Source organism: Thunnus maccoyii, chromosome 9, assembly GCF_910596095.1.
Source record: "Thunnus maccoyii chromosome 9, fThuMac1.1, whole genome shotgun sequence".
Taxonomy (NCBI): domain Eukaryota; kingdom Metazoa; phylum Chordata; class Actinopteri; order Scombriformes; family Scombridae; genus Thunnus; species Thunnus maccoyii.
The window spans coordinates 11,195,911-11,209,001 of record NC_056541.1 but is presented as its reverse complement, the minus strand read 5'-3'; the positions used below and the strand labels follow the sequence as shown (position 1 = coordinate 11,209,001).

Genomic DNA, 13,091 nt, shown 5'->3' with positions numbered 1-13,091 from the left:
TTGTGTTAGAATACACTGTAAATGTGTGCGCATACAGTAGTGGGTGTGTAGTATGTTTATTATGGAATATTTAGGTGTGTGTGTGTGTATGTGTGTGTGTGTGTGTGTGTGTGTTTAGCTGATAAATCCTTCCTCTGGAGCAGGTGAAAGTGTGTGTGTGTATGTGGAGGGGTGGGAACAGCAGGAAGGAGTGAGTGTGGACTCCAAAGCTCTCCTCCAGATTAGCAATGGATTAGGAGGGTTTAGGGTGGATTAGGAATAATGGCATTAGACTGTGGTGCTGCTACACAGCCCTGAGGCCCGCAGAGAGGGGAGGCAGGGAGAGGAAACGGTTTTTACTGCTTTGTTTGGATTCACAGCCTCGCTTGCTGGGTGTGCATATGAAACGTAGCACAATCATATTATTATTGCGCGGCAAGTCACATCCACTGTGTCTGCGCGTGTTTGTGAGAGCTTTGTTTTTGTTTTTTTTTATTATTTTTGTCATTTTCTGATATTGTTCCTTCACGCTGCTTGGAAACGTCTTTGACACTTGCTTTGTTTTCGCTAATAGGATGATATACTGGTCATCCTTCTGTGTCAAGAAATAATTGCTTAAGATATTACATCCATGTATGGACTAATAAATATAATTGTGCATATACAGTATAAGTAAAGTTGGGTACCACACACACATACTAGTACTGACAGAATTGTGTGCATATTGAAATGTGTGAGTATCAAAAATGGTCAAGTAACTAAAGTTGGCACTGAATCTACAGTCACAGTTTTGTTGTGCTTATTCAATCTGGTATTTTGCTAAATTTGTACTGTACTGTCTGTTGGCAAAGATATTTGTGTGTTGTGTTTGGCTTATTTTTTTATGAAAAATGTATTTTTGTAGGTAAAACTTTCCAATAAGCAAGTTATGGAATTGAATAAAATCATGTGTTGGTTTCTGGGCCAAAACTCACGTAGCGTTGTTGAACTAACTCTTAAATGCTGCATAATTTGGCTAACTGAAGTATTAGTTTACTGTAATTTTGTATATTCAAATTTGACAATTACTAGCCATTTTTTGATGGACCAAATTAATATTTTACTTAATGTGAATTTTTAAAAACGTTTGTAATGATGGCAGGGATATTTTTGATATTTACAAGCATGTTTTCCTTTACAAGAGTATATAAGTGTGACAGTTAGGGACTTACAGGGAAGCTTTCAGTGATCCACCCACATAAAAATAACTCAACAACAAAGATGTTTGACAGTGTTATAACAAGTAAGTAATCTTATTTGTAATCTGTGCTCAAACACATTAGTGTTTTAATGAATCCAGGGAAGTAACAAATCAGTGTTTTAGATGTTTGGTCCTGAATCAAGTATGATGTTACAGGTAAACTCTGCTGGTAATGTGATGAAATGAAAAGCATGTGTATTGGCTGAAATGACAAAGGAAATTGCTGATTGTTGAATTTCTGCCAAAAAAAATGTATTACTCATCCCAGGTCTAATTATTAGAATGATTGATAATAATGGTCTAAAAGTTATTTGCCAATATTCATCAGACTGATGGATCTTTTCGTGTGTGTGTGTGTGTGTGTGTGTCACGTTGACTGTCTGCAGAGGTGTAGCTGAACTCAACGGTCAGGTTCATTTCCACACCTGATAAGCTCTTTCATCTCTGGCCTACTTTGATGTTTTGCGCTCCTGGATAAATCTTGCTGCTCTCTCTCACCGTCTGGATGTGTCTTTCTCTCTCTCTCTGTACCCTTTGGATGACTTTGCCTGGTTAGCTGTCTGTCTCTCTCTGTCTCTGCAAATATGTCACAGAAAACAGAATCGCAGGGAGTTTATAGTTATAGCTGTTTTGACATAAACATTTTAAATTGAAAAATTGATGGGTTGAAAAATGTCCACTATTCCAAAAGTGAAACATCCTCTCAAGCATAGAGTGATTTAGATTCACACAAGCTTTTTCTAGTTTACACATCTCCATCAGACAGGTGTTTATATCAGTGATGATTGACTTGTACGACAGTATCTTGGACCCATTAGCAGGGCCACAGTGTCCCCTCAAACCTCCAGTTGTTTGGTTTTCAAATTATGCTCCCAAAGAAGGGATCAACCTGAATGTGCAAGTCACACTTGATAGCTTATTTTTTTCTAATCCAGTGCATTTGATTGAACGTACTGGTGAGTATCAAATTGTGATGATGAACACTTGTTTTCCAGTTAAAAAGAAAACAACCAAAGATGACTTGGAGGTCATCAGGTTCTTGTCTCATGGCATTTTACTCAGCTTCCGTCAGAGCCTTTGATTTAATAATGTGGTTTGTTTTGTGGTTGTTTTTGTGAAAAAAAACATCCAGTTTAAAGGGGACATATCAAGCTTTTTGTGATTTTCTGTTATATTTATACTGTTATGATGTTGGATGTCTATGTTGCCTAAGGTTGTTCGATGGGCTGTTCACATTGTCCACTTGCATGTTTCGGATTGGATTTTGGCTCTAACATGTACAGATGTATTTGAGAAGTTTCCATTTTGAGTAAAGAACGAGAAAAAGGAGTGAATTCCTACTACTATAGTTTGTTTACGCAGCCTCCAGAACTGCCGGAAGTCTGGCAAGCGGCAGCTCCAGAAGCTGGCCAATCAGAACAGGGTGGGCTCATCAGGAGGGGGGGCCCTAAAGAGACAGGAGCTAAAACGGCCTGTTTCAGACAGAGGCTGAACTGACTAGTGCATAATTGGTCAGTATAAGATAAATAAGGGTTTTTTTTGAACTGTAAATAATGCAAAGATATTCCTGTTTAGCAACAGAGTATAAATTTAGTGTATAATATGTCCCCTTTAATTTAAGACAGCCCACTCTGTTACAGCACAGTCATGGCTGGTATATTGATACAAACATCAGTTTGTGAGGCTTTAGGATCAGTACGTTACTGATTGATGAGTGTACGTTAGACTTAAGCTGTGCAACTTGGTGACAGCTGCCAGTTAATTCTGATTCAGGTTTGATAGAAGAAGCAGACTTTGTGCATCTCATCATTGTGATTTTTCAGAGAAAAAGAAACACAAACAGATGTGAGTCAGGAAATGATTCACATGTGTACGGAGAGTTCCATTTGATATACCAAATTATCTTCTTCATGTATACCACAGAATTGTGTGGGAGGAGATTGTTGTAGTTCCTTCTGTTTGTACACAGAGGTCATAATCCTCTTAATCTGTCTTTAAAATCCAGATGTTCACATTCAACAAATCTTTCTTTCTCCATCTCAGTTACTGTCTTAACGTCTCTCTTTCTCTCTCTCTCTCTTCTTTTATCTCAGCATCAGCAGCAGGTGGTACAGGCAGTGGAGAGGGCCAAGCAGGTCACCATGGCTGAACTCAACGCCATAATTGGAGTGGGTGTATTGCACACACACACACGCACACACACACACACACACACACACACACACACACACACACACACACACACACACACACACACACACAAACAGAACATGCTGAAAGACAGATCTGTCAAAGAGAAGTGCTGAAAAGCAGTTCAGAAATGAAAAAGAGACATTTTAAGATGACAGGGGAGCTGAACGCTAACTGCTAATGCTAAATGAGCGCAGAATGGACCAGTGACAATGACATGGATGGATTCAGTGGATCCACCACAAAGCAGATGACTGAGATTTTATGGCTCATTTCTACTTCATTCATCCACTAAAGTGCAATAAATTGGCCAACAATTTGCAGCTTCAATGAGTCTTTGTCAGGCTGCTGGGTCAGTTTTTATCTATTAAGATTTACAATGTGAAAACAACCCTTTTAACGTGTGTTTTTCAATGAACGATTACGGTGCCATTTCCAAAAAGCACCTGTTGATTGCTTATAAAAAAAAGCAAAACAGTGTCAGCCAATGATAATATGGTACTGGTGTCTCCTCAAAAATCCAGTAATGGTCAGGCTCCACATGTTTCAGGTACAAGGTGATGTTCGTAATATTATTTTTTCCTGTATTTACCTCTTTTTATCCTCAGTTCTTCAAGTCAAAATCTAGCATTAATCAGTATTTCTGTGTGTGCTTCAGCAGCAGCAGCTCCAGGCTCAACACCTCTCCCACAGCCACGCCATCCCGGTCCCACTCACGCCACACCCAGCGGGCCTCCAGCCCCCTCTGCCCCCCGGTGCCGGTACTGCCAGCTTGCTGGCGCTCTCCTCGGCCCTGAGTCACCAGCTGCCGCTCAAAGATGAGAGGAAACACCACGACAGCAACAGTGAACACCCAAGAGGTGAGGCCTGCTCGCATGTGTGTGTTATGTGGTAGGTGTCTGTGTACGTCTGTGTGCATGCAAGTGTTGGCGTCTTCATGTCAACAATAAGTCTTAGCATGGTTGTTTATTACTAGTAAAGTCATTATGTGAGGTTTTGTTTCTGTTTGGTTATTTCCTCAATATTTATCTAATACAAATATCCACTATATAAAACAAAGAACTAAATTATTGTTTTTCATTGTTAAATTGTAAATCTTCACATTTTATGTCTACTACAACATTAACTAGATAAAGGATAGGTTAAAAGACAAAACACATTAATAATTAAGACAAATAGCACAAACTTGAGCTGTTTTATCTCATCCATGAGCAGATGTAAAACAAAAAATTGAAAGATATGTTTTTGGGCATTTTTTGCCTTCAATGGAGAGTTGATAGTAGAGAAGCAGACAGCAAACCAGGGACGTTGTGGATATGTGCGCTGAAACCATTTGGCTACCACAGCGCTCCAGATGTTAAATATTTTTGATAGACATAATTACTGCAGCTTTTATCATTTGTTCAGTTAATGATCCCAAAATAAAATTTACATGCCTACAATGTTCAGGCAAGGTTATGAATTATATCACCACTTGTGCTGGCTGACGTTTAATTGTTAGTACTCTGAATGAACAGCAGTTAAAGCAATTAAAAATGATTTGTCATTATGCCATTTTAATTTGACTAATAGGGAGCGATACACAACCACCATGATGCCTCTTTTCTCTCGTACACACACACAGAGCGCCTTTAATTCTTCTCTGAGCTGACTTTGAGCTCAAGCATTTAATTGCAGTACATAGAGACTCTGTGTGTGATAAAAACAATTTGTGCCAGCTCTTAATTACTCTGTTGCAGCATGGCTGTGAGGCTTTTTACTGTGCAGTCGAGCAGTCAGCCTTGACCTATCGCTGCAGTAAAGCTAACAGCTGCTAAGTCAGGTAATACTTAGCCCCATTAGGAGCACAATCAATAACAATGCAATTCCATCTCTAGCTGAGCCTCAGTGTATCAGTGTGCATTTACTGTGTGGCAGAAGGGATTTCTTTTGTCTTCTCTAGAGCCCGATCCAATAAAATGTCCAGGTTAAGGCTGCAACTAATGATCATTTACCTTATCAATTAATCTACTGATTATTTTCTCGATTAATCGATTATTTGTGCGGTCTGTAAAATGTCAGCAAATTGTGAAAAATGTCTATTACAAGTTCCCAGAGCCCATGGTTACTTTTCAAAAAGTATTTTTTTGTCCATCTAACAGTCCAAAATCCAAACATAATCAGTTTATTATCATAGAAGAGCATGAAAAGCAGAAAATATTCACATTTGGAAGCTGGAATCAATGAATTTTATCAATTTTGCATAAAAACAATTGCTTAAACAATTATTCAGAATTATTGCCAATTAATTTTCTGTCAATTGATTGATCAATCGTTGCAGCTCTAGTCTAGGCCTATATATCAATCGGTATCATCTTATTGCAGATGTATCAGTGTCAGCATTTATGTCAGCTGATAAATTAATGTAGTTTAAATGTAGTTTGTCCACCAGTAAGCACTGACGAGTAAAATGTCTCACTCAGTACATATCCTGGTCACAATTATATTGGTTTTGTCCTCAAAAATCCAGTATCAGTTGGGATATAGTTTTTTTTCTATTTTTATGCTGTTGCCAAATGGATGATTTGTTGTGAAATTTAGTGTCATTCGGAACCTTCTGCATTCTTAATTTACAAATTCAGGTACTTTTTTTGAAAAAAATTCCCCATTGCGAGTGTTCGAAGCATTTAGTGGTAAATGCACACATGTGATCACGTACACAAAGCATCTAAATGTGGTGTAATGATAACAACACCCTAACCCTGTCTGCTAAGAACAAGGTGTAGTAGAAATAAGACTGACTGTGCTAAAAGCACTTTTAGTTCCAGATGTTCTGTAACCTCTGGCAGGTTTTTGAGCAGCGTTTAGCTACATGCCTCAAATCAGAGTTGACTCAACGTAACATTGACAACCATCTTTGAACTTCATTACACTAGCAGCTGCTACAATGGATACATTTTTTTTTGCTAACAAGGTCTTCATATTGTGAGTGACTTCACTGATGACTGGTGTATAATGAGTATAATCGTGTGTTTCTGCTTTGTTGCTCAGCATTTCACTAAGTGATCATGCTGTCAACTACCTGCTAAAGGCTAATTAGTTGGCATTGATCTAAAATAAACAGGAAAATACTCAGTAAATTTACTTTTAGTCTTACCTTGCGTTAATGTTACCTCAGGTAATATCCCCATCAAGCAGGAGAATCAATGTTAATGCAAATCCATCATTAGCTGTATTTATATCTGTGTGTGTTTCATAAACTGTTTGTTGTTGTGGTTTTTTTTGCATGTTTGTACATTTGCAGACATCTTGTGTTTGCTGCTCAGACTTTAAATGCCTAATTCAGTAATGTTTTCCTGTCTCTCACTCTCTGCCTCCTCAGAGCGAGACTCAGTCAAGGTAAGTCCTCCCTTTCTTTCTTTCTTTCTTTCTTTCTAAAATAAAAATTATTAAATATTAAACTGATTTGAAGATTTTAAATGTGTCTATTCTAAGATATCAAATATTACTTATGCATTAAATGCACAAATGTAAAACTTGTGTGAAGTTCGCTGCCTCATACTTCACACAACACAAATACTTTCATGATCATTTAAAAAAAAAAATCTTTAATGTGGCTCATTACACTAATATTATTCAATAATGATTTGAATCTTTGCTGCCATAAACCCCCATCAGAGCGTTAGTATCTTCTGATCCAGCAGTCATTCATGTATTCCTTTCCTTCACTATAAAAAAAAAAGATCATGTCTTTTAAAACATTCTGATATGTGGAAATAGAGACAAAGAGGAAGAAAGAAGAAGAGGCTGAAGAGAAACCCCGAGATGAAAAAAAAAAGTCTGGTTAGTGAAGGAAGCAGAAAGAGGCAGCGCAAAAGAGCAACATTACATCCAGTGCTTGTAGTAATTAGTCCCTTAAGCGGGGCTTTTTTCCCAAGGCAAACATTTGGTTTGTTGAATACTCAATGAGCAGATTAGCATTTCTTTATTCCAGCAGCCCGTGCTCCACTGGTGAACACACACACACACACACACACATACACACACACACTCTCCCTCAAAAACACACACATGCATGAGTTTAGCGAGCTGTGTGCTCTCTGGTGTTTTGGAGGAGGTGGAGACAGGAGGAATGTTTAATATGTTATCTCTTGCCCCCCATGTAGTATATCCTCCTCCACAGACACACACACACACACATGTTTCCAGAGCTGTAGGCACCATGATGGGAGCGATTAGCAGTGTGCACGCGCGCCCGTGGCTGTCTGTGTGTGTGTGTGTGAGGTCGTCAGAAATCAGTGGTAAAGATAGAGAGACCAGAATGATGAATGCCTTTCATTAGCACCCTGTGAGAACACACACGCACACACACACAGAGCTGCTCTTTGACATGGCGGCCAACAGTCACTTCATGAAACCAATAAGCCCCTTGTCAGTGGTCTACAGTTGCCTTGGCAACAGTCCACAGGGTACAGTGTGTGTGAATTGCATGAACATCTGTGCCTTAATGTCCTTGGTGTTAGCTTCTCACACACTGATAAAGCTATGTGGGTGTAGACGGCGCGTACATGTGCGTCTGCACGCTTATTGTTGCCGATACAGGCAGTCAATTATGCAGTCGTGGTGTGTTCAAGGACTGCACCTCCTCAGGTCTATTGCTGGTGGTGGGATTGAGTGCACTTTTTAAATGAAGATAATTGTTGGTTCAGTTATCATCCATTGATTTTTGCTTCTGAGGGGTTTTTTTTGTGTATTTGTGATGCTCTCTTTCAGTGCAACATGTGATGAATCCCCTTCATCTGAAAGGAGGTGGATCATTTGGAATAGTTGTAATTAAAAGACAAATAGATAATAGATTTATTGATTCAAGCAATATCACAGTCTCCATCTTTGATTGTGTACCGTATATGTTTCGAAAAAGGGGAAAAAATGAATTCCTAATAAGGCTGCTTTCAAGTTCAGACTGACCTTTACGATGAGTCACCTGTTGAAAGTAAACATACTGCAGCTTGGCCCTCAAATGTCTTTTTTAATATTTTTTTTGTGGGAGAAACAAGATGTATAGCTGCAGCCTGTTTCTCTTTTTTGTAAAAAGACGTCTGTGTACAGTGTACAGTCAGGCTTTCCATGCTGTGTTGGCTGCAGAATATGAAACAAATTGAGCTGAACAGAAGGATCAGGGGTGATGGATTAGACCAACTGACTTGAACAGAGTGTCACAAAGACTTTTTTGTGTTTGCAGAGCTATTAAAGCTGAGAAACACATGGCATAAAAGAGACACATCAATTTTTCTAACTGTTTTTTCTTCCCCTTTCCCTCATGAATTTTAGAGACAATCTGATTAGATCAATAGCTGTGTGCTGTTAACTGCAATGATCGATGAGTTGTTTGGAGTGATTTTTTTAAGAATGTCCAAATTCTCTGGTTCCAGCTTCTTAAAAGCAAATATTTTCTGGTTTCTTTTGTCCTCTATAACAGTAAACTGAATATCTTTGGGTTGCGGACTGTTGGTCGGGACAAAACAAGACATTTTGAGGACGTTGCCTTGGGCTTTGGGAAACAGTGATCAAGATTTTTCACTGTTTTCTGACATTTTAGAGACCAAAAACTAATCCAAACCAACTAATCAATTAATCGAGAAAATAATTGACAGATTAATCAATAATGAAAATAATCGTTAGCTGCAGCCCTTTAACTGCCAGCATTAAGGAGCAAGCTGGTGGGGTCTTGGATGTGTTCATGTGATAAATAACAAATTGTATAAATGGTTGAATTTGTTACAAATACATACAATTTATTGTGCTTTCAAGGTCAATTCAGGAGCTGCTCTGCAACTTTCAATCATATTTTTGTTATCTTTCCCTGTTGACATTTCTGAACACTTTGAGCTCTTCTCGTCCATGTTGCCTTGAAAGCTGAGGTTCAGCGTTATCTGAAATAGGTCTGGGGCTTAAGTGTGGCAAGTTGGCTCAGTAGCGCCCTCTAACAATTTTCAAAGTAAAAGCCCCCACCTTTAAATTTGACGTAGATGAATGAAATTCGATAGGCAGATGTAACATATCCAGACTTAAAAAAAAAGTCTCTTGGAGACTTACCCTAAGCCCAACAGTTTTGAATTTACTGTGCAATTTTTGGGCTGTTTCACCATTTACAGACGTTGTACTTTAACAAACTCCTCCTAGAGAATTAACCCGAGTGACTTTAGATTTGGCCGGTGTCATCTAAAGACCTTTGTGATGCTAAATTGTGAAGCTTTTGAGCTTTCATGGAAAGTCCTTGACATGGCGTGCTGGTCAATTAGCATATTTAGCCATGAAACAGGAAGTTGTTGTAACTCTAATGTACACTGTCCAATCTGCCCCAAATTCCACATGCTTGATTGGAGTCCAGGCCTGAATACATTTAGAGTCATAGTCATAGCGCCACCTACTAACAACAGGAAGTCAGCCTTATGTGACAAACATCATCCGATTTACATGAAATTTAAAGTATGTGCTCTACATTTGATATGCAGTGACATAATGTACATTTAGTGAGTGTTTTCTAGCACCACATAGTGGACACAGGAAGTGATAGTTATCTCCAACATGCAATGTCCAATATTCATGAAAATGTATATTCATGTCAGTCGCTTTCTGGTAAATGTATAGGTGGATATATATTTTACTTATGTAGTATTGCCTACAGGAAACAGGAAGTGAAGCTTAAAATGATACATAGTTCATCAAATGTATACACAATTTCCAATATGCCACCTCCAGCACCACATACTGCACACAGGAAATAATATTTTATCCATTCACACAGTGTGAAAATTCAGAGCTCTGTCAACCGACCTCCAGTAGCGAAACCACGGAAGCTGCTCCCTCTAATAGGTGCCAGGTGCAAGGGCCCGTTCATCGCTGTTTGCAGCTTTAATTGTGGTTGTTTTTTATTTTGGAGTAATTGGACAAACATGCTAAAGCTGTACTTTTTCTCATTAATTTATTTAGTGGAAAATTATACACTATGAATTATATATAGTATGTTTTTCAAAGATTTTTTTTTTTTAATTTTTGGGGGGAGGTGAGCTTGTGACCATAGAGTCACTGGTTTGATCCCTGGTGTAAAAGACCAGTGCTTAAACCTCCTTCATTACCACCACTGAGGAGCCCTTGAGCACAACCCTTAACTTACAACCCAACAGCTCGGAACTGCTCAGTGGCCAGCAGGTCAGACGGTGGTTGTACTGGGCAGCTCCCAGGTGTGAATGTGTGTAATTGAGTGATCAAAGTGATCCTGAAAAAGACAGCAATACTTCTTTTGATAAAAATCTTCAGAAAATGACAGAAAACGACACAGTAAACGTTCAGAATGTTATGATGATGATTTATAACAGCTACATGTCCAGAATCAGCTAGTTACCTTAATATTTTACTTCCCCCTCTAATTTGTTTTTGAATCTATAATGCAACCGAAACATGCACTTTGAGCCTTGACTTCATGGTGCCTACTAACATTATTATTTACAAGAGAGGCTTGGTCATCCTGGGCCCGCAAACCTCTGATTACTAGAGAGACACAGGGGAGTCAGACAGTAAAAACTGAAAAAAAAAAAAAAAGTACAGCAGCGGAGGTTACAGGTGTCATCATCAGGACTTGTAGAGTCAATTTGAAATGAGAGGAAAATATAATTATGATGCACTGGTAAATGAACACTCCACACAGGTCTCCACACTCACAATGCTCCATCTGCCGGAGGAGCCTTCATTTGTCTCTGCAGCGAAATTAATTTGCCTTGATGTTTTTGAAAGAGCTAATTTGCAGGCTAATTAATCTAATCAGTCTGGAAACAGAGAGAGAGAGAGAAAGAAAGAGAAAGGAGGAATCAACCTGCTCTGTCTCACTCAAAGAGAGACACACACATCTCAACATTGTTTGCACATATGGAGCACTAAAATGTAAACGGGTACAAGCGCCGCACCACGCATACACACACACACACACACCGAATCTCACTCCTCCCCCACAGAATCTTTGTCATCAACACTTGCAGCACGGCAAAGGGCAGTGAAAAGGTTACAAGCGTGAGTTAGTGGAAAGGTCGAGTTAAAGGTCCTGCTTTATTTTTCTTCTCTCTGTTCGTCATCTGCCGGGTGTAAGGAGCGCCTCCCAATGAGACGCCGAGATAGAGAGAAAGAGAGAGAGAGAGTGATCAGGGGGGACAGGCGGAGCAAGAGGGAAATGTTTAGTTGACCTTATTTTGATCTTCGCTTCTCAAAGAGGATTAATCCTTCAGTAATGGTATTTAAAGGATGCCATATTTGATTAAGAAAAGAGAGAGAGACATCAATGGACCTCCTCCTCTGCCTCCCAGCCTCAAAATAATGCTGCTGAGTTCAAGTCCTGATGGCGTAGTCAAACTGTCAAGGATGCAGCGCTGCTTTGGTATCGTATGGTACAGTAGAAATGAAACGGTTTTGACAGGCAGAGTTTTTACAATGATGTGGAAATGAAATGTAACTGTGGAGTGCATCACTTTGTGTCTGCACTCTTTGTCTCTTGCACACTTAGAGCCAATTTAGCTCAAAGTAGAAGTAGAAGACACATACAATAGATTTGTAGAATTTAAGTTTTAATCTACTTACTGTACTCGTATGCTTTTCACCCTGTTTGGGGTGTAAGTAATTTTCCTCAACGTATCACCGTCCATAGCAGCCAGTTTTGTCAGTTCTGCTCCCTTGTCTCAGAGCTACTTTGCAGATCTACTACTTTTTATTGACTGTACTAAATTATAATTCATTTTAAGTATTAAAGGTTAGCATCACCCACAGTAGTCTACAAGAAAACATGTATTCTCACTTACCTGTGCTGGGAATCTACATCTATTCATGCAGATAGTTTTATTAAAGAAAGAATTCATTTGTGCAGGTTTTGAGATATTTTTCTCTGATATTTCCAGAGAGTCCCCATTACTCTGGATTATCCATAAAACATGTTGTCATCTATTTTTATTGGGACTATTTCTTTGGTAGAAAGTAGTTTCAAAGAAAACCACCTCTAAGAAATAGAGATATAGACTGTAGGTTATATTTTATTGTACATGCACTATCAATTCATGGTATTTTGTGGGATAAAGACTCTCCTGAGCACAGAGACATTTCTAGACACGTCCCTGATGAGTGTGTAGCAGATGTGTTTTATAGTCGAGAAGTATATTTTCTTCCACTCCCGTTCAGTGTCTATTATTATTTCTTCCAGAGCTCATCTGTGTCTCCATCTGCCAGTTTTCGGACTGGAGAGAAACACAGAAGTTCGAGCGATTACTCCTCCGACAGCAAGAAACAGAAGACAGATGATAAGGAGTTGGCCTCTACACGCTATGTGAGTTAAAGTTACACAACAAAACAACTTTACACACAGCACCGTGTATGTGAAGTTATTGCACATGAGCCACAGTCAAACCCACACTTTCTGCTTTTTTTGGACAGTTGTCATTAGAGACAGAGAGAGACCTCACATGACAAAGGCTGTAGCTGGGATTTCAACACAGTATGTTGCAGTTTACGACTTGTACTTTAGCCAAATGAGCCATCTGGACGCTCCCATTTTAATCTAATAATTAAAACAAAAAGAAGAAAATGACCAAAAAAAGTTGACAGAGGAATGAATAAACGAGTCTTTATGGTCTTCTTTCAGAGTATCAATTAAATTGTTCATTTT

The 13,091-nt window shown here is 38.9% G+C and overlaps 1 protein-coding gene across 4 annotated transcripts in view; it reads left to right on the top strand.

Annotated features, from left to right (window-relative positions):
- LOC121903727 (transducin-like enhancer protein 4) overlaps positions 1-13,091 on the top strand; it is a 36,687-nt gene that overhangs the window by 14,743 nt on the left and 8,853 nt on the right. For 3 of the 4 annotated variants that reach the window (XM_042421050.1, XM_042421052.1, XM_042421053.1), the window contains 4 exons: positions 3,313-3,387; positions 4,068-4,269; positions 6,771-6,787; positions 12,630-12,752. In XM_042421050.1, the coding sequence (XP_042276984.1) occupies positions 3,313-3,387; positions 4,068-4,269; positions 6,771-6,787; positions 12,630-12,752 (417 nt within the window). The remainder of the gene's footprint in view (positions 1-3,312; positions 3,388-4,067; positions 4,270-6,770; positions 6,788-12,629; positions 12,753-13,091) is intronic. The other variant, XM_042421051.1, reaches the window with a different exon arrangement.